Source organism: Taudactylus pleione, unplaced genomic scaffold (genome assembly GCF_031769625.1).
Source record: "Taudactylus pleione unplaced genomic scaffold, aTauple2 ptg000332l, whole genome shotgun sequence".
Lineage (NCBI taxonomy): Eukaryota > Metazoa > Chordata > Amphibia > Anura > Myobatrachidae > Taudactylus > Taudactylus pleione.
The window spans coordinates 282,610-304,905 of NW_028284733.1; the positions used below are offsets into that span (position 1 = coordinate 282,610).

At 47.5% G+C, this 22,296-nt stretch overlaps 1 protein-coding gene across 1 annotated transcript in view; it reads left to right on the forward strand.

The window, feature by feature from the left end:
- Positions 1-22,296, forward strand: part of IGLON5 (IgLON family member 5) — a 145,336-nt gene that overhangs the window by 86,321 nt on the left and 36,719 nt on the right. The window contains exons 5-6 of the mRNA XM_088443607.1: positions 510-630; positions 3,329-3,480. Of these exons, the coding sequence (XP_088299733.1) occupies positions 510-630; positions 3,329-3,480 (273 nt within the window). The remainder of the gene's footprint in view (positions 1-509; positions 631-3,328; positions 3,481-22,296) is intronic.

Here is a 22,296-nt window from a genome sequence, read left to right on the forward strand (position 1 = left end):
CACCCCTGGCCCGGACCTGCTGTTACTTACCCTGTGTAATCCGCTATGGACAGTCCCACCTGTCCGTCGCGGCCTTGCGAGCTGGTTCGTGGCACGCACCCCAGCTGCCACTGCGCACGTCAGTCTCAGGACAGACCATAGAACTTCATTATATACACACAGTATATATTGCATTTAGGTGCAAAATTTGCACTGAAGCATTGTAGCCAATCAGCCATTTGCTATCATTGTTTACAGGTAAAAGACAATCTCTGATTGGTTGCCATGATTCATGTTGCTCCTTAATTAGCTCCATTGTGTGTGGGGCTTTTATCTCTGATTCATCCAGTTGACTTTTATTTTTATAATTTATGCAAATCTCAAGCGTGCGGTATTGTAGAGAAACCAAGACACCGAGGAAGACAATACTAGTGTTATTTAGTGACTGCAGATTTCACAAATGAGATCTTTAAGCACTTCCATGAACTCATCCGTTAACATTGCCTTCTTTAACCCGCTCCTGTTCGCAGATCCCCCAACCATCGCAGACACAAAGAACTCTGATACGCCGGTGGGGAAACCGGCGTTACTTCGCTGTCAGGCAATGGCCGAGCCACCAGCAGAGTTTGAATGGTTTAAGGACGATAAGCGGTGAGTGCCAGGGGCTGCGGCCTCGTTCGAAGTTTCTTCTGTCATATACTGGAGGTGAAAAGGTCTAACAAATTTAAAATACATTGCCGACCCAGAGAACTGGCCATATCCACCTACATTCACTTACCGTGCAGAAATTTCAATTCTGACAAATATTTCTGACAAAAATAAGGGTTCATTCTAGCACCCTGCACAAGTCACTGGGTGTAGTTATATTGCCGGCGGATGGAATGCCGGCCGTCGATATACCAACGCCAGGACCCCTCCGCACAGCAAAATGCTGACGCCGCAACCCCCTTAGGGATCAGGATACCGGCGTTGGAATCCCAAACAGCCGGCATCCCAATCGTAAGACGCCGGAGCCAGGTAAGTGAGCCGCGGGGGGGGGGTTAGGTTTAGTCATTCCCAGGGGGACTTAGGGTTAGACACCCCCCCCCTGGAGGGTTAGGGTCAGGCTGCGGGGAGGGGGAATTAGGGTTAGGCACTTCCCCGGGAGGGTTAGGTTAAGGGTGTGGGAAGGGGGTTAGGGTTAGGCACCACCGGGGGTTGTTAGGGTTAGGCACCACTAAGGGAGGGAGAGGGGTAAGGATAGAATACTTACAGCCGCCATCGGGATTCTAACTGTTCGGGCTGCCACTGTCGGGATTTGACCAGGTGCGGCTACTGAGCCGCCGGTAATTCATGCCCATCCCTCTGTCACAACCCATCCAGTTCCTCTTTCCTGCCTGGTGTGTCACTCTCTGCTCTGGTGTTTCTAGCACACTCTGGTCTGTATCTCAGTAGTTTGTTGCATCAGCTGAGTGTGCTAGAAGCACCAGAGCAGAGAGCGACACCCCAGGCAGGAAAGAGGAACTGCACGGGATGTGACAGGTGCAGGGTGCTAGAGTGAACACTAAAAATAATTCATGTCCTGAAATGTAAAACAGCAATGTGCTTGTTTGCCCTCTACTGCGCGATGCCCAGACAGCCGTCTCAGGGAGCACAGTTTGGTTCATCATCAAAGGAATTTATTTTTATAGAAGTGACAATTTTCCTGATACAGAAATCTGAAAATAATTGGTATTTGTTTGGAAGATAATCATAATAATGCTTCACAATGACATTTAAGCAAATGTATTTTGGTAATTACACAAGGAACCAGGAGGGGTTGCCAATAACAGAACAGCTAGGAACTCCGCTGATTGTCTTCGGCAACTTGCCGCATGGTGCAACTTATCACCAGGGGGGAGATTTATCACACCTTCTGTGTTACTGATAGCAACCAATCACGTTCTAGATATCATTTTTCTTGTATATTTTATAAAATGATGGCTAGAATCTGATTGGTTGATGGGGAAATATTCTCTAGTCACACATGTTGGCCTATAAATTGTTTCCAGCCAACATATCTCAATTCTGCAGGATAGCCGCACACAGCGGATTATGGTATATATCATGTTGGCGTTTTATGGTGTAGAATGTGTGACTAAGAGACGGCCGCAGCCACCATCCTGAATGCAGCAGGTGTGTGAAAATACTGTATGCGAATGCTGCGGCCGCTGGGATTTGTACAGAGACGCCCATCAGAAGCGTCTCTGATCCGCCGCTTGTGCACGAAGATGCAACCACGGGACGCATATTGGTCAATCACCAAACCACTGAGTAACCATTGTCGCGCAGAATGGCCATCAGAAGACGCCGCAGCCATTTTACTGAGTACGGGATCGCAGTTGCAAGCTGTGGCATGCCCCCGAAATGGTCGCAACATACCTGATTTTGAATAACAGCCCCCCCGTAACATCTACTAACGGTCTCTGCCTATCAGTCACTTTGCCATTGCAAGACCATGGTGACACGTACGCAGTGCGACTTTTACGCATGCGACCGTCTCTGAATAAGGCCCATTATTGGTGATAGCTACCCGTATCCAGCAAGCCATGAAGTCATGTTACTGCTGAAGACCATCGCCGTGTTCCAACCAGCTAATCACAGATACTAAGCGCTTGATTCTGAATCAGACGCAAGTGCAAATTAGACATCTACATATTGCGCATAGGCGGTCAGAAGAATTTGCCGACTGCACATACACCGGACAAGGCGTACGCACACGTAAGACAGTCGCAAGTGCTGACAGCTTGGTCCATCCATCCACGGAGCGCTCTGCTCCATGAAAGGGGCATTTCCAGGAGGTTACTGGGTGGCGAAAGTGCGGATACGCAGAACTGTTTCGTCTCGCGGAAGTAGCATGGGAGTATGGTGGGCGTGCAAGCCGACTTCCCCGCTGGACCGTAGCCTGCGGGGTGGGTACAAGTCCAGATACTAATGATGAGGGCTTGTGGGCAGGATGGGCTTCCACATGCCAATGCACCGAGCGTTGGCATAAATGGGTGGATTCTCACATTAGCGTAAGGAAGTAGACGGCAGCGGCCGTACGGGGAAGCGCCGCGGATACGTTCCAGCTGAGAATCAGCCCCTCATTGAGTATATATCCCATGTCCATATATAATTTATTTCACCCTTTCCTGAACTCTTGCAGGTCTCCGAGGATAACTTAATTTTTGCCAGGGGCACCTTACTGCACCATATTCCCAAGCGGCATACAGTACACAGAATACAACACTTTAGTTTCGCAAACAATTAATAAACTGAGACGGTTGTGATGGTGCCTGCTGCTGACTTCTCCTTCCTCTTTGTGTCTCCCGGGTTCTGTCCTCGGCAGGCTGACCGCAGGAATTGAAGGTTTAAAAATCCAGAACGAGAAGACTTGGTCCGTGCTCCTGTTTTCAAATGTCACCTCAAGGCATTATGGGAATTACACCTGCCTGGCATCTAATAAACTCGGCTCATATAATACCAGTTTGCGACTACAAAGTAAGTACGGTAATGGTACTTTTCCTTTTTATTGCATCGGTTCTGCTCCCCAACCTTGGAGCGTGAAGGCATCTGTAGCCAACACAATTTAGAGAAAACAACCTGCGGGGCTCTCATTAGTCTAGCACTTAAGGTAATTCACTCATCTGAATGGTACGGAAACATCTCTGCCTGCAGAATTTAAACGCCCAGGACGTAAAATGTGTCCATCTCTTAATACATCAGACCTGCCGCGCCAGTAGGGTGGTATCTTGTGTCGAACGGAGAAAAAAACATATATTTTTTGACCCTTTTGTAAAACATCGCAGAGGCAGGTAAATTTTTGGGCAGCAATTCACAAAACATAAATAAATGAAGGAATTGGATATGAAAGAGCATAGACGTGAACAAAGACTTTCCAAATGACCTTTATTTACAGCAGAGAATAGACGATTGAGAGGGCTCTATTTACTACAATCCGCATATTGAATGCGGATTGTAGTGTGATATTACCGAGTGAATTCGCATTGCGAATTCAGGCAATATCACAGGGATTTACTATAAATCCCTTACAGGGACAGAGCTTGCGATAAAGCTCTGTCCCTGCGGATCCCATCCGCACTCTAGTCGCGGTATTTTCGGAAAAAATACCGCGACTAAGAGCCCGCGCATGCGCCGACCGACCACCGCTACTACCCCACCACCGACGCTAAGCCCCGCCCCCCGGCACTAAGCCCCGCCTCCGCGACCCCCCCTCCCTTCATTACACTTACCTGCATCCTCCTGGCCTCCGGTGATCTTCTCCGGGCTTCCCGATCAGGTGATCTCCCATACTGCACTGGGGCCCGATCACCTGATGACCGGGCCCCAGTGTACTATGGGGGACCAGCTGACCGGAGAGGAGCCATCACCGGAGGCCGGATCACCGGTCCCTGGATTCAGGTGAGTAAAAAAAAAATGTTTAATTTTTTTTTTCTTTTTTTTACAGCAATCAGCTTGCGGTCTGCTTAGACCACACAGCTGATTACTGGTACCGGCTCCCGCCTCTGCTCTCCCCGTTAGAGCAGAGTGGGAGCCCGGTAACCGGGGGAGACCCTGGATAACGCCACCTCCAGGTGGCGTTATTATCACAGGGCTTCCCCCGGTATTTTTTTACAATTTATTTTTAATAACTGTGGTCGGATCACATTTCCCATTACAATTATGGGAAATGCGATCTGCTTTACTAAAAATAAGTGATACTTAGGGGTTGGAGTAGAATTTTACTAATTCTATTCCAATTGCCCTGTAATAACTACAGGTGAAACTAAAATAATGTGAAAAGGGTGTGAAAACACTAGAGATGAGCGGTTCGGATTCTGTGGAATCCGAACCGCTCCGAACATTGGGGATCCGAGTCCACCCGAACCCTGTTCGGGTGTTCACCGCCTGACTCGGATCCCCGTTCGGGGCCGAACGGCGGCCGCCTGATGTCGGATTCTCACTAGAGAATCCGACATCAGGTCTCCTCGCGTGTAGGGCAGAGCGCAGTGATAGCGCTCTGCCCTACACAGACACAGACACACAGCCACCAGCGGCAGCTGTGTGTTTGTTACAGCAGCCAATGAGAGTCACACAGACTCTCATTGGCTGCTGCACGGAGGGAGCCGGCTGGAGCTCACACATGAGCTCCGTCTTCCGGCTCCCTCCTCAGCGTGTGACAGAGCGGACAGCGCGGGAGCGGGGATACACGTAAGTTTTTATTTTTTAATTTGTGCAAGGGCCAGGGGCGCTACTGGGGGGGGTCTGCACTACTGGGGGGGGTCTGCTACTGGGGGGGCTATACTACTGGGGGGGCCATACTACAGAGGGGCCTGCTACTGGGGGGGGCTATACTACTGGGGGGGGGTCTGCACTACTGGGGGGGGTCTGCTACTGGGGGGGGCTATACTACTGTGAGGGCCATACTACAGAGGGGCCTGCTACTGGGGGGCTATACTACTGGGGGGGGGTCTGCTACTGGGGGGGCCATACTACTGAGGGGCCTGCTACTGGGGGAGGCCATACTACTGGGGGGGCTTACTACTACTGGGGGGGGCTGCTACTGGGGCAGCCTACTACAGGGGGGTCATACCACAGGGGGGCTACTACTGGGGCAGCCTACTACTGGGGGGGGCCTGCTACTGGGGCAGCCTACTACTGGGGGGGCCATACTACTGGGGGGGCCATACTACTGGGGGGGCATACTACTGGGTGGCATGCTAATGGGGGGCATACTACTGGGGGGGCCTGCTAATGGGGGGCATACTACTGGGTGGCATGCTAATGGGGGGCATACTACTGGGGGGGACTGCTAATGGGGGGCATACTACTGGGGGGCATTCTACTGGGGGCACTGCATAGTGGACCCTACTACTAAGGGGACTGCATAGGGGGCACCACTGCTGGGGGACATTGTGTAAGGGACACTGCTACTGTGGGCATTGTGTAAAAGGGTCACTACTGTGGGCATTGTGTAAAAGGGTCACTACTGTGTGTCGTAACATAAATAAGAGACACTACTTTATGGTGTAATGTGAATCAGGCCCTATGTGCGGTGTAATGCTAATAAGATTGTGCACTGTGACTCCTAGGGCCGTAGCCCACTTTGTAAACAAGTACTGTGACTCTGCTGGCCGTACCCCACTGGGTGGGTGCACTACTTTTCATTTCTGCCACTGCTGTGTGGCAATGTGTCATAGATGTGCTTTATACTGTGGTGTCTGTGTCGTTGTGCCGCTGCTTTGTCGCTTAGCAACCAGTCAGCTCACTGCAACCTTTGGCCAATAATGTTGAAAACAATATTATAAGCTGTGATATGGTCTAAATTGACTGGAAATTAATGTTATTGAGGTTAATAATACTCTAGGAAGAAAAAAAAGACCAATTTATGTGATTTTAGCTTTTTTTGTAAATTTTTGTAAAAAAATCCAAATCCAAATCCGGCAAAAATGGGCATTACTCACACATGCAATATGCCCCCCTCCACCCCCAAACTGGTCACACATATTGTAGCACTTGTCATTTAAGCAGAAGTAACTGTCAATCACTCGCACTTCTCTGTTGTGAGTGACACTTACCTGCAGTCAGCCGTGATATAGGTCATCTGATTTACTGGGGCACAATACCTATGTGCTATGTATCTTCCATTCATCTGATATATATATATATATATATATGTGCTGGTATCTCATATTTAACCCAGGTAGGGAAAGTGTGTGTTTAAGCAACCAGCATTGGTGTGATGTTGTATTATTACTTAGAAACCATAAAACAATTAGGGCCTCATTAATCTACAAGTCTTGTTATCACTCGTTACTGCTCTTAAATGGTACTCTAACCAATCAGCTCCCGTGTTTGAAAAATGACAATAGCTGATTGGTTGGAGCACCATTTAAGATTAGTAACGAGTGATAACAAGAAAATCACTTGTTGATAAATAAGGGCCTCATTCTGCAAGGATCGCAACTGCCAAAGCATACGGGCGATTATTACGTACTGCGCATGCATCGCAGTGCGCAGGTGGGAATGCCTCTCTGCAATCGGGACTGCGATCGTCAGTGAGTACACAGAGTCATTCACAGGAAGTACCGTTTGGGGATGGTGACCGGGGGGTGGTCAGGCGAACGCAGGCGTACCAGTGCGTTTCATTGCCGTTACAATGGCGTGCATAAATTAGCCACTGCGATGGCCTCCGCAGTCTGAGGTCTCATAGCATGCGTGGTTGTTAGGAATTTAATGGTAGGGTCAGACCTGCCTTAAATGTGCGAGTGGCTCCGATGTAATTCGATGTTACCGATGTTTTGGCTGGATTACAAGGTATTACGGATGAGCGAGAGGGGAAGTGGGCACCTGCATGTTGTGCGTGCGAGTGCTTTGAGGTTGCACATATTAGTATACTTTCGCAGCAGACCTACGAACGCGATTGCAGCTTGCTGGATGAGGCCCTAAGGGCCTGATTCAGAGGTGCACGCTATTTGCATGCGCTCGCTCTGAATCAGGGCGTCCCTATTTTTTTAAATTCCGGCCGCTCGCAACCATCGGCATTGCGAGGAGACCCTTGTGGTAATGTCTAAGCACTCGCAATGCCAAGTGGACTTCCTGCTCTAATAGCGCCGGAAGTCCACTACTGACATCACGAGTGATGTCAGTAGGGCCGCCCACAAATGGCCCTACTGACATCACTGGCCCTACCGTTTGTCCAGCCACTCCCCCCCCTCCCCGCCTACAAAACGGGGCGAGCTGTCGATCAACATTGACAGCCGCCCCGTCTTGTAGCGAGCCCCGGAGCGAGTGAAGTTCTCACTCGCTCCGGGGCTCATGGCCCACCATGGACCCGCTTGTGAGCGCTATGCGCTCGCGAGCAGTTCTGAATCAGGCCCTAAGTCCCTTAGTTAGGTTATATTTAGGATATCTATTAGTAAAGTAACCAGTGAGCTGCAGCATTGGTTAAACAGACTATACACGAGAAGACATACCAAGTCATAAGGAGAAATATTTGCTCATTTGCAATTAAAAAATTGGTGTGAAAGTTCAGTGTCAGAAGTGTGAAGTGACGCTGGTATTATACCGATATTACGGCGTGTCTGCGATGTCTGACATCCTCCCTGCAGCATACGCTCCCATTCTTTTTCTTGTGTTGAGCAGTTTTATGTGGAACCTCCGCAGATTGTTTCATTTCAAGGAGAGGTTTTTTTTTTAATTATAATTTTTTTTTTTTTTTTTTTTGTTCCCGCAAATCCCCTGTGCTGAGAGAGATCCAATTGTAGGGATTGTTCTCCTGCCTGCTCCCGGCGCAGCACCCCGCCGTATGCGCCTTTTGTGTGCTCGGCTTTCATTTCCATTCTGAAGCGAGAGATCAAAGAATTCCCCTCAGATTCTAATTTATTTATTTTCATGTGGAAGATTTGTTACATCAGTTATAGGAAACAATAGACAGTAACTCAACCCGAACAGGAACCCAGTCTTCCATGAAAGTCAACGACGTGATTCCCATTCCTCAAGCTGACACTGAAAAAGTTTCTTCTTGGCATAGGGAGAAGATATTCTTACTACTAAAACACCTATGTCCAAATAATCGCCGGCACCGTTGCTAATAAAGGGTCTCATTCCGGTGCGGCCTGGTTACTGTGGTAAAATGCGGGTGGTCGACAGTAAAAAGGTAAACATTCAGAAGGTCGACACCAATAGAGCTGGTTCTGAATGTCCACAGTCAGTAGGTCAAGATTGACATTAGGTCGACCATTATTCTGTAAACATGTATGTAGGTCGACATGGTTAAATGGTCTAAAAATTTTAAAAAGTCAACATTTAAAATGTCGGCACTAAAATGTTGAAACATGTTTTTTTTTTTATGATAGTCTAACCCCTAAACCTAACCCTAAAAATCATGAAAAAAAACATGTTGACATCGTAGTGTCGACCATTTCACTATGTCGATCTAAATACATTTCTACAGAATGATGGCCAACCTAGTGACAATGTCGACCTTTTGACTGTCAGCATTCAGACTGTGTTGACCTTCTGAATGTTGATCTTTTTATCCTCAACCAATTGAATGGATACTGCTTGATGCGTCTTTCGATCCAACATCGAAAATGGCACCAGCTCTATGGCAGGCGCAGTTCTCCTGTCTGACAGTGGCCTCTTAGATGAGCAATTGAGCATCTCAGCGACACCCCTTCAAGCATCTTTTTAGCTGCCTCCCTCCCCTGTTTGTTTCTCAGTCATCGACCAGGAACGCCCCATACATTTCTGCTACCTTGCATCCAAATCTGTGCTGTGACTCTATACGTATATTAAAATCATGACGCTGATACGATCAAATTAAGTAAAAAAAAATGAGCAATGTTAATGGCAGTAATGAAAGGCACGCCGTCTTAAAGGAGCACTCCAATTTTTCTGCTAGTGACTGAGTAGCCAAAATGTTAATTTAATTCACAAAGCAGAAAACGTAAGTGCTGCATTCTTTTCATTCGTCTGCCATGCGTAGTACGATTTTCTCAAAGTGCCATCTAGTGGCAGGAAAATGTATTGGAATATTACTTTTTGGGAAACACACTTGTGATGCGCTTCTTTAGAGCGGCAGTTAAACAGTAACTAAATCACCTGGTGTTACGAGACAGACTTGTGATCATTAACTATAACCTAAACCCCCTCCATACAGAAAAAGTGCACGTGATAATGTATTCTTTCACTGAATATTTGTGCCATAGGTTCTCACAATTTATTTTAGTATTCGCATTGTTTTTCTTTATTTATTTCAGAAAGCCTGTAAATATTTAAGTTGTTGATGACCGACCTGAAAACAGCACGTGTGTTAAATTTGCAGATCATTTTAAAAGTATACAGTCTATGTTATTATTACAATTTAGATAAATCAATAAATGAATACAGTATTTAAAAAAAATAAAAAAGGAGAATATACAGTATTCCAAATATTTATAATAAGCAAACCATTTTAATGTACTGTATGTACATGTTTTATACAGAGGTACATTTGCAACGCTTGATTAAGATTAGAGGGGGACCGTGCACAACCTCTGTACGCCCCCACACACGCACCTTACCGGCGCACTGTGCCAGATGCTACTGCACATGAGCTGTTCTCCAGGAATTTGGTACCCACGCCATTTTACCAGCGATCGTTCTAATGCACATGCGCAGATCTACAGGAACATGAGGCACACGCCATTTCCCGGTGATTTCGGTAGACAGGTGAGTATCTTCTATGGGTGCAGGGTGTGAGGTATGAGCCGCCCTGGAACACGGGGCCCATTTGCACTGCACCTATTATAGATACACCCATGTACATTTGTCGTCACAATTTTCCTGCACTCATTTCCCAGAAGCCTCATGTCCCTACTGTGTGCTGATGGGGACCCTGCTCCTCCCACTATATAACTCTCAGGCCCAGATTCTTGTTATCACTCAGAACTAATCTTAAATGTTGCTCCAACCAAATCAGCTCCTAAATATTATTTTTTAAACACATGGCTGTTAGGAGCTGATGGGTTGGAGAACAATTTAAGACTAGTAACAAGTGATAACAAGAATATCACTCATTGATAAATCCGGGATGCAGTATGTTGCTTCCTGCTGTCTCCATTCCCCTCCTCACATCATGTCACTGCCCCTGTCACATGCAGCTCTGTCCTCATCACTAAAACATCACTCATCACCTGATATACTCTGTGCTGCTGGGGGACCCTGCTCCTTCCACTATATAACTCTCAGTCTGTGGCTTCCTGCTGCCTCCAGTCCCCTCCTCACATCATGTCACTGCCCCTGTCACATGCAGCCCTGTCCTCACTGACACATCAGTCATCTCCTGATATACTCTGTGCTGCTGGGGGACCCTGCTCCTCCCACTATCTAACTCTCAGTCTGTGGCTTCCTGCTGCCTCCATTCTCCTCCTCACATCATGTCTCTGCCCCTGTCACATGCAGCCCTGTCCTCACTAAAACATCACTCATCACCTGTCGAAGAGGAGCAGCCACACCCCCAAGCTGGTGTGACCACGTCCCTCTTTAGTGCGCAGCATAGCGGTTACAGTGGGCCCAGGTGGGGTGTGGCCATGCTCCTTACCCACGTCCCTTAGCCTGACACTAACCAACCCCCTCTTTCCGAAACAAATTCTACTATATATTATATAGAAAATGGATTGGCTTTTGGTACATGTACATCTGTAGCAACCGACACACACACAAATGTAAGTACAGTGTTATGTTTAGATCCTTTTTTGGACAACAATTTAGTAATAGGGTTAATAGTAACTGTCCCTGTATTCCTCTGGAACTGTTAAATGAATGCAGTCTCCTTCCCTTCATTACATGACAGATCTTTACCCCAGGCCCCTGCAGCGGAGTGTCAGTAACCCTGCTTATCCAAACAGCAGCAGCACAAGCGGAATTGAAGTCAGAAAATTGGGACCCTCCAGGCACAGACTTCTCCAAGACCAATCTACATCCGAAAATTTCCTCCACCCAATCACTCATTTATGAGACATCTTTTTTTCATTACTTTCCCCCCCTTATAATGTGAAAAATTCCCCTTCTGTGATTACCCAGTGAGCAGACTGTGTGCCAGCAATAGCATCGCCTTTGCCATTCATTAGAACTGCTAATAGCCTTCTCTGTGTAGTGCAAGCCTTTGCCCGCGGGATGCCAGCCGCTCTGTCTGTACCGTATTTATTACGTTATTATATTTCCCACTGTCGCTGCCAATTGCAGTAAGACGTAGGGTGCGAGCGTGGAATAGCGCGAGCATGTGAGCTCGCACTCTACAGATCACATTTTTGCACCTGTCACAGCAAAGGAACAGATAATATAGAAACATGTTTTAGGCCAGGGATGGGGAACCTCAGGCCCGGGGGCCATATAAGGCCCGCGGAATCATTTGGTCTGGCCCTCTGAGCTTTTTTCTGCTAGTCTCATCTGGCTACCAGGGTGCCTAGAATGATACCCTGCAGCCAGAATCTATGCAGCGGTGCTGCCTGGTGCGTCCTTAGGAAGCCACAGGCGATCACACCGCTGCCCTTACAGCTTCCCGGAGCATCCTCAGGATGCTCCAGGCATTCCTGTAATCACTGGTGATTGTGGCCCCACCCTGTGTGACATCACACAGAGGAGACGTGGCCTGCACCAGGCCCACGAATAATGTTATATATATATATATATCAAAATGGCCCTCGGCAGAAAAAAGGTTCCCCACCCCTGTTTTAGACCATGACGGCTGAAAGTTGAAAAATTCTGCTTTGTGGTCTTTTTTTTTTTTTTTTTAGGGAGTTCGTTTTTGCAAACTAGTCTCTAAACACGCCCTCTAGCAGAGCTCATCTAACACCTGTATTTCCTGCAAAGTCTTATTCTTTGGCGTCTCGGGCTTATGCTGTCCCGTGTCTATGCCAAAACCCGCTCAATGTGTTGGATTCAAACAGACCGAGCGGTAGCACTCCTGACATGAGCCAGGCTGCACAACAGTGTCGGGCCAGTCCCAGACAGCGATACTCTGAAGATAAGAAACTTGGACTTATTCTTTAACATCTTCTAAAAGCCTTTTTTTTTTTTTCTTAAGTCTCTGCCCTCCCTTTTGTGCTCAGGCACTCTTGCTAGAACTGCCTGTGGCATCTGTATGCAAATAGTTCAATGCATAAAAAAAAGAAAATGCAGGTACACACTGTAAGGGGTCTATTCATGAAGTTAATTATCGGGTTCCTTTCGGAGCAGTGACACTAGTCCACATGTGTGACTTTCAGGTCACGCATGCTCACAAGAGTCCAGACGTTCGGCAGAAGGAGCTGGACAGGGGTGGAGGGATCCGAAAGGATCTCTCTTCGCAACCCGGGACTCCTTCTGAAGATGGCGAATGCTCCCATAATCAAGCTCCGAAAATATTGTGTTTTCGGAACTTGATGAATTCTGTCCCCATACTAGTGTACCCTGCCACGGACGCCGCTGGGACCTCCAGCACCCTGCCATGGATGCCGCTGAACTCCCGCAACGCAAGCCGGACCCCCACGTATTGTAAATACTGAAAACATCCCATATCTGAAATGCTCCTGGTCCCGAGCATTTCGGATATGGAGACCTCAACTTGTTTGTGTATATATATATAAATGGTCTCTGAGATGCCACTAAGGCAAAGCACAACACGGCACTGCAGGACTTCCAATAAATGCAATGATTTAATTAATTGCATTTATTGGAAGTCCTGCAGTGCCGTGTTGTGCTTTGCCTTAGTGGCATCTCGGAGACCATTTACACATTCTTTTTCAAGGGCACGCAGGCCAATATATCATGTATGTGTGAGTGCCGGACGTATTGCATTTATTATATATATATATATATATATATATATATATAGAAGCACTTCAATCCTGTTAGGGATCAAAAAGAAACCAGCACACCACCAAATTTATAAAGATGCAAAAACTGTATTGAAGCTTTAAAAATAATAGCCATGCTCAAAAAATGACAGTAATAAGATCACATAACAGGAGCCATTGAAAAAATGGGTAACTTATCATATGCTGCCTGGTGACCGTGTAATAAAGCCATAGGCCCGACGGCCGTTTCGGTGTATGTACAACTTAGTCATGACCTATATACTGTGTGTGTATATATATATATATATATATATATATATATACACAGTTCAAGAGGTCCGGCACTCCAAAAAACGATACCTGCAGGGGTGCCCGCACAAAAAGGTTTGAATATGCAGCTAAGGTGCAGCACTCCCTTATAAAAAAACCACACAGACCACCAGGGAAATAAAGGAACGTTCAGTACTTTAAGTACTACCTTCAGCCATATGAGGATGTCCCGCTGACGGTCTGGGTACATAGCAGCTTTGGTAGCCACCGCTTCTGCTTCTACACAGCAGTGATCACTAGTGTGATCACTGTTGTTCCGGAGCCGCAGCAGGAAGGTGTCCCGCTGGCAGCCCGGAAACATAGCAGCAGCAGCGGCTACCAGAGCCGCTGCTGCTGCTTCTTACTGAAGTGAGTGAGGCCGGCTGCCCGATCACTGCTGGCCACAGTGATCGGGTCACAGCAGTAGCCGCGGCTACATGAGCCATGGCTGCTGCTTCTATGGAAGTGCCCCGGGGAGTTCATCAAGGCCATGGAGGTCTACATGGTGCCCACCAAGTAGGACATGGAATCTCTGATTTGGAGATTTTCTTTAAGCAAGTTAGCTCAGGATGTCTTCCAGTGCCTAAAACTGCACTGATCTGAAGGCACAAGCTGATATGTACCAGTGGGGGCAGGCAGAGCTCTAACAGAAGAGCAGTGAGTCAAAGGATCAACTGTCACACTGCACCTGCACTGACAGTTACTTAGTCAACTCGGGCTTGACTATAGAGAAAATATGAGTGAAGACATTCATTATGACGCAAGAAGAGCCAATCCTGAGCTCAGGTTACAGTACACTGATGCCATGTTCAATCAAGCTTTCATCTGCTTGGAGGACCAAATTCAACAAAGGGTAGGCCAGAGTCTGCATCAGTTATGGCTTCCAGCTCCTGACAGAAGTAACACTGCCGGTCTTAGTAGAGACATGTTACAAGCTATAACGTTGCACAATTGCAGAGATTTGTGACAGAAAATGAGCCCAGGCTGGTGTCAGATCAAAAAGTTGTATATAACAGATATAGTTCTATGGTAAATCTAAATCTAATCTTGGCAAATGTTCATAGCCAAAAGCAGATTGCAATTGCAGCCACATTGCTTATACAACATTGTTTATACCTCAGTGTTGAGGTAACAGTGTCTAAGTACTCTTTATAAATGGGTAGATAGGGCTAAAACCATGTTAGCAAACAGTGGGGTCCTTTTCTGGATCAATGGAATGGGAATATAGGCGAGGACAATGTACAAAATGAAGGCTGCAGATGGACGTCAAGGTCCATTCTTCAACCCGGGCAACGCCAGGTATCCCAGCTAGATTATAATAAACTATAACAATTAACAAGGATTTTAAATAAGGTTCTTAGTACATGTTTGGCCAAAAATGTATGCCCACCTACCACATCAAGGTGAACCTCAAGAGGTAGGTCCCTAACATTCCTAATACTGACAAATTATATAAATGTATCGAGAACTATAATAGAGGACCGTCCAATGTGTAGACTGCAATGCAAGGACCTGTACTAAAATTAGCCGGGCAGGTGGGGGTGAGGGGCGGGGGAGGTGCTAGTACCAGGCAGAAGGAGTCTCTTCTTCAAATGTACACACAGACACAATTCCTGTAGGTAGTTTAGAAAGAAAGATATTCCTGTTATTACCCTTTGAGAAAAAGTTTTTTAAAAAACCTTGAAATAGGTTTTTCTTTTTTCTTTTTTGTGTTTTTTTACCATTTTGTATACAGTCATTCGATTTACAACTGTGGTTATTTAATAAAAAAAATGTATATTATTTATTTAATTATTTTTGCTGTACATTTTGAACAAGTCAGAGTAAGCCGTTGCTAGAGGAAATGTACAGTAGATGTAAAAATAATAATAAAAAATATATATATGTGTAAATACAGAACACGTGCTTATCCAAGGTTGCACCACATGGGTCCCTGTCTGCCCTGTGCATAAAGGTCCTCATGTTGCGGTATCATTACAACATCATCCGACCGACCAAAGAGGTTCCCCTTTCATACCTCAGCCAACCCGGTGCAGACCCGGGAAAATCCCAAGTCATGGCCAAGGGCAGTCATGACCGAGTCAGTTAATCTGTGTAGCAGTGGCGTATCTATGGTATGCAATCGGGAAGCAGACTGCATAAATACCGGCAGCCGGCTTCCCGACTGTCATATCCCGGCAAGGGTGAAATGCCGGGCGTCTAGATGTAGACGCCCGGCATTTCCCCGACGCCGGGAGACCGGCGCCCGGCATCCCGATCGTAGTGATGCCGGGCGCCGCAAGTGGACAGCCGCGGGGGGGGAGGGTTAGGTTTAGGGCTCCCTGGGGGGACTTAGGGTTAGGCACCCCCCGGGAGGGTTAGGGTTAGGCACCCCCCCGGGAGGGTTAGGCTAGGGGGAGGGAGGGTTAGGGTTAGGCACCCCCCCGGGGGACTTAGGTTTAGGCAGCGGGGAAGGGGGTGGTTAGGGTTAGGCACTTAGAGGGGGGATTAGGGTTAGGCACTTGGGGGGGAGGTTAGGGTTAGGCACCCCTAAGGAGGGTTAGGGGGGTTAGGTTAGGTTAGACAATACTTACCTATCAACGATCGGGATTTCCAGCGCTGTCGGGCTTCCGCTGCCGGGATCTCTGCTGATGTCGGGCCACCGCTGCCGGGAATCGAACCATGCGGCCGGCGGTATTTCATACCAATTCCTTCCGTATCTATAATGGGGTCAGGGTACGCGGTGTGAGACCCCCTGGGCACAGGGACTGCTTGCACCCATTTATATTATACGTACTCCACTCTCCAATGTCAGCGCTGCACAAATCACCAAGAAAATCGTACGCCGCCATTTGTACGGAGATTTGCGCAGATGCGGAATAGAAATCTCGAAGAACATTGTGTGGGAGCCATGTTCCTGGTTATCCACGCATGCGCAATAATCTCTGGAACGGTGCCAGAGGCTACTCGCATCTGCGCGCAGAGCGGGGAGGGGGCCTGCACAGAGGCAGCACATGAGCCCCCTCCTCTCTTAATCCTCTTCTGCTTTCTAGACCCACATCTGGATTTTCCTGGGTCCCTGACTCTGTGGGAAAAGAGGTATTAGATATTGGGCCTCATCCAATGTTGTACGCTAATGCTGTCTCTGCTGCGTCTATGCACGCAGCTGCTTTGTGAAAATATGCCCTACCTCCGTCCGCATGCTGTCGAACGCACATGAAAGTTGACCTACACTTGCCGCCCTGTTCCCGCACTTTCAGTCTCCACCCGTGTGGATATCCAGGGAGCGGAACATGCGCAGTTGTTGAGGGGGTTTTTTGCTTTCTACCGCGCTTGCGCAATTTGCAGATGTCCATGAGATCCGGCCGCACTTGGACTTGTATACAAGTGTCACATATCAGATTAATCAGGTCTGTCTCCTGGTGCGTCCTAGTCACATAATATTGCGACAAAAGTCGCATTTTCGGGTGAAAAAGTCCCCCCAAAAAAACACGCTCGACAGAAGCAGAGTCTCACATGAGGGGCTGTTTGCCGCGACTGGACCAATAGTGTATGAGAACTCATCTCTATCAATTTATAGGATGTTCTTGATGGGATGCAGTTATGTTAGAATCCTGGCGCCAGCATCCTGACCATTGAGATCCCGACAGTAAGTATTGGGATTAGAGGGAGTATTAGACTGCAGGGGGGGGGGAGTGTTAGGTTTAGGTTGTGAGGAGGGGGGAGGGGGGTTAAGTTTAGGCTGCGGGGGGGGTGTTAGAGTTAGGCTGCGGGGGGCTTAGGTTTAGGCTGCGAGGAGGGGGGGTTAAGTTTAGGCTGCGGGGGGGTAGGTTTAGGCTGCGAGGAGGGGGGTTAAGTTTAGGTTGTGGGGGGGCATGTTAGAGTTAGGCTGCGGGGAGGGAGTGTTAGATTTTGGCTGCATGGGAAGGGTTAGGCTCCCGGGAGGGAGTGTAAGGTTTAGGCTGCAGGGGGAGGTTTAGGCTGCATGGAGGGAGTGCTAGGTTTAGGCTGCAGGGGAGGTTTAGGCTGCAGGGGGAGGGTTAGGCTGTGGCATGGGAGTGTTAGGTTTAGGCTGAAGGGGGAGGGTTAGGCTGCAGGGAGGGAGTGTTAGGTTTAGGCTGCAGGGGGAGGGTTAGGCTGCGGGGAGGGAGTGTTAGGTTTAGGCTGCAGGGGGAGGGTTAGGCTGCAGGGAGGGAGTGTTAGGTTTAGGCTGCAGGGGGAGGGTTAGGCTGCAGGGAGAGAGTGGTAGGTTTAGGCTGCAGGGGGAGGGTTAGGCTGCGGGGAGGGATTGTTAGGTTTAGACTGCAGGGGGAGGGTTAGGCTGCATTGAGGGAGTGTTAGGTTTAGGCTGCAGGGGGAGGGTTAGGCTGCGGGGAGGGAGTGTTAGGTTTAGGCTGAAGGGGGAGGGTTAGGCTGCGGGGAGAGAGTCTTAGGTTTAGGCTGCAGGGGGAGGGTTAGGCTGCGGGGAGTGTTAGGATTAGGCTGCAGGGGGAGGGTTAGGCTGCGGGGAGGGAGTGTTAGGTTTAGGCTGCAGGGGGAGGGTTAGGCTGCGGGGAGAGAGTCTTAGGTTTAGGCTGCAGGGGGAGGGTTAGGCTGCGGGGAGTGTTAGGATTAGGCTGCAGGGGGAGGGTTAGGCTGCGGGGAGGGAGTGTTAGGGTTAGGCTGCAGGGGGAGGGTTAGGCTGCGGGGAGGGATTGTTAGGTTTAGGCTGCAGGGGGAGGGTTAGGCTGCAGGGAGGGAGTGTTAGGGTTAGGCTGCAGGGGTGGGTTAGGCCGCGGGGAGGGATTGTTAGGTTTAGACTGCAGGGGGAGGGTTAGGCTGCAGGGAGGGAGTGTTAGGTTTACTCTGCAGGGGGAGGGTTAGGCTGCGGGGAGGGAGTGTTAGGTTTAGGCTGAAGGGGGAGGGTTAGGCTGCGGGGAGGGAGTGTTAGGTTTAGGCTGCAGGGGGAGGGTTAGGCTGCGGGGAGAGAGTCTTAGGTTTAGGCTGCAGGGGGAGGGTTAGGCTGCGGGGAGTGTTAGGATTAGGCTGCAGGGGGAGGGTTAGGCTGCGGGGAGGGAGTGTTAGGGTTAGGCTGCAGGGGGAGGGTTAGGCTGCGGGGAGGGATTGTTAGGTTTAGGCTGCAGGGGGAGGGTTAGGCTGCAGGGAGGGAGTGTTAGGGTTAGGCTGCAGGAGTGGGTTAGGCTGCAGGGAGGGAGTGTTAGGGTTAGGCTGCAGGGGGAGGGTTAGGCTGCGGGGAGGGAGTGTTAGGGTTAGGCACAAATGTGGCTGTGTACATATTGCCAAATCAATGAAGATATTTAAATGTAAAGGTTTAGGAAGCCTCCGTCTACATGCTGATTGGCTGGGAGATGCAAGCAGTACATGACCGGGATAGGTTGTGAACTGATCACATGACACTAATCCTCGAACGCCCTCTTCCACCAGGTGCGCCCAACCGATGCCAGTCTCCTTGCCACACGCAAAAAATGTTGGGAGGTTTTAATGTTCTGTATACCAAAAAAAGGTGTTTTAATCGTTCACTGAATATTTGTCTTGTAGTTGATGTCACTATTGCTATTGCAGTCTATGGCAGTGCTCATTGGCTTTACATCTCCATGCTCCCAAGACATATACCATATTTGCCTACTTTTGAAAAAGCATTTCAGGGAGATTGTGATAGCAGCACCTATGAGCGCGGCGGTAAAGTGGGCGTGTACTGATACATAAAATTGACTTACATCCACATATACTTATCACCCAATTTGAATGTATATATCTCTAATTTTTTTTTATATAACAGCTTCATAATGGGAATAAGGTGTAATCAGGGAGATTGCTGGACTCTTCAGGGAGTCAGGGAGGTTGTTGCTATTTCGGGGAGTCTCCCTGACAATGAGGGAGAGTTGGCAAATATGACTTATTTAGTCATATATGCATTTATATTTTTACAATTATGCAGGATAGGAGGGCTCCCTACACATCATAAATTGCCCCTCCATCTAACGTGCAAGTGATGATAGTTTAGCATAAATATGTTGATTGTTTATCATTTTTAAACATATGTGAATAATAAATCATTATAGTAACTCCAACCTCATTAGAGTTCTTATAGCCCATAAATAACTAATTAGACATCATGTAGTCGATGAAATTATTATAACATATGGAATAAAACTGAAGCACTTGGAAAAATACCAGCCGACTTTTTGTGATTCTTATGGGAGAATTTAAATCCATATGGTTTAATTGATTATTCTGATGTTTAGAGCTGGAAATTCCCAGTAGTCTGTGTCTAGCAAAAAAATAATGCTTGCCAGACAAGTAAAATAATGTTTCCTGGCAATGGCTGATAGCGATCCTCCAAACATTTGAACCAACTTGAAAATTCTATAGACTTTAACCACCTGGCTGGGCTCCGTCATATTCGTGGTCCAATCTCCAGCTAACCCCGATTCCAATTTGTGTTTCCAATAGGGCAGAACAGACATTAGAGGAGTTTGTCTATCTCGTTTTGGTTTTGTGGTTAACTGCTTGCCCTGGAATCTGTATTTAATGCCGGTGGCTGAATAGCCACCGGATCAAATACCGACAGCGGAACCCCAACGGACCTAATTCCCGTCTGGGGCTGGTAAGTACCCTCCCCCCCTAACGCTCCCTTAGTGGTGCCTAACTCTAACCTCCCCCCTAGTGCCTAACCCTAACCTCCCCCCTGTTAGTGTCTAAACCTAACCCCCTTTCCCCGCACCCTAAACCTATCCCTCCCGGGGGGGTGCCTTACCCTATCCCCCCCTAGTGGTGCCTAACCCTAACCCCCCCTTTCCTTACCCTAACCCTCCCGGCAGGGTGCCTAACCTTAAGTCCCCCCGGGGGTCCCTAAAGTTAGCCCCCCCAGCAGCTAGACGCTAAGACACCGGCTTACCTTCGTTCGGTATGCCGGGTGTTGGTATTTTGTAGTGGGGCTAATAATAGGCGTCGGGATTTCGACGCCTATCTTTAGTCCCCTGTCGGGATGCCAGTGTCGGGATTTCGGCGAGCGTGATAGCGCCCGTCAGTATCCAGACTGCATCCCGTTTGCCCTTGAGGGTTGGATTACCATTAACGTTTTTACTTATTTTTTATACTTAAACACCTAATATGTTTTTATTAAGCAACGCTTTCCAGACCTTGATACATGCGGCAACAAAACAACTGGGTTTGACAAAACTGCATTGCTGGCTTACACTGATCAATTTGTCCGTCGTGAGCAGCCGCGGTTTTTCCACGCGTCAAGTTCTGTTGTGCTTCATCTGCGACTTCATCTATAACACCAGTTCCTTTGCCATTAAAGTCGCAGTCGAGCGTCTCTGGTACAACGTGAGGGAATTTTCGCTGCGCCTGCGCTACGACTAAGATGCAAAATGTAAAGAATATGGGTGTGGTATAAGAGATAGACTGTAATTAGTTAGACAATGTCTAGATAGATCTCTGCGCTAATAGATGTTTTACTCCAAGAAGATCAATATCAATGAAACCCAACTAACACAAAAACTATATTTTATATTTTTACTAATATTATTTTACATCTTCAAATTGGATGACAAATATTGCCTATACAATAATATATATTTTTTGGATCCACCTCCTTCAGCAATTATTTTTAATATAGTAATGTATTGATATAATATGTTCAATTAATTTTTTAATGATTTAATTTTTATTTTTTTCACATTGACCGGTCAACTGAAATAATATTAGTAAAAATCTAAAAATATAAAATATAGTTTTTGTGTTAGTTGTGTTTCATTCACATCGATCTTCTTGGAGTAAAACATCTATTAGTGCAGAGATCTATGTTTTTTAAATTTTTAGATACACCTGGTATCCAGGTATATTTGTGTGCTGCCACAAGCACATCGAGTTTTTCTTCTCCTTATTTATGTGATTAATAATATGATGACTTATACTTTTTTAATATTTTTGGATAAACATTTCATTTACAATCAAATCTAAATAGTGCTGGGTTTTGTGTCTTCTCTAATGTCTAGATAGACACCAGATATTAGACGGGGACAGAAGTCAGACACACTAAAGTTAGACATGTAAAAGGTCGACAGGTACAAAAGGTCGACAGGGTCAAAAGTTCGCCATGAAAATCGTCGACACAAAAATAGTCGACAAATATTTTTTTGTTTGTTTTTTAGTCCTAATTTTCACCCTAACCCTCCCCTTGGTGCCTAACCCTAACCCTCCCTTCTGGTGCCTAACCCTCCCTCCTGGGTAATTGCCTAACCCTAACCCTCCCTTCTGGTGCCTAGCCCTCCCTCCTGGGTAATTGCCTAACCCTAACCCTCTCTTCTGGTGCCTAACCCTCCCTCCTGGGTAATTGCCTAACCCTAACCCTCCCTCCTGGTGCCTAACCCTCCCTCCTGGTGCCTAACCCTAACCCTCCCTCCTGGTGCCTAACCCTAACCTTCTAGTTAAGTGCCTAACCTTGGGGGTAAGTGCCTAACCCTAATCCTAAAAAAAAAAAAAATGTGTCAACCATTTTTGTGTCGAACTTTTGACCCTGTCGACCTCTTGTACCTGTCGACCTTTTTACATGTCTAACTTTAGTGTGTCTGACTTTTTTTCCCTGTCGAACTTTCACTGTCTAACATCTGATGTCTATCTAGACATTGGCCCTCATTCAGAGCCGTACGCTCTGAGCAGAGCGCACGCTCTGAATGACGGCCGGGCTCCATTTTCATGG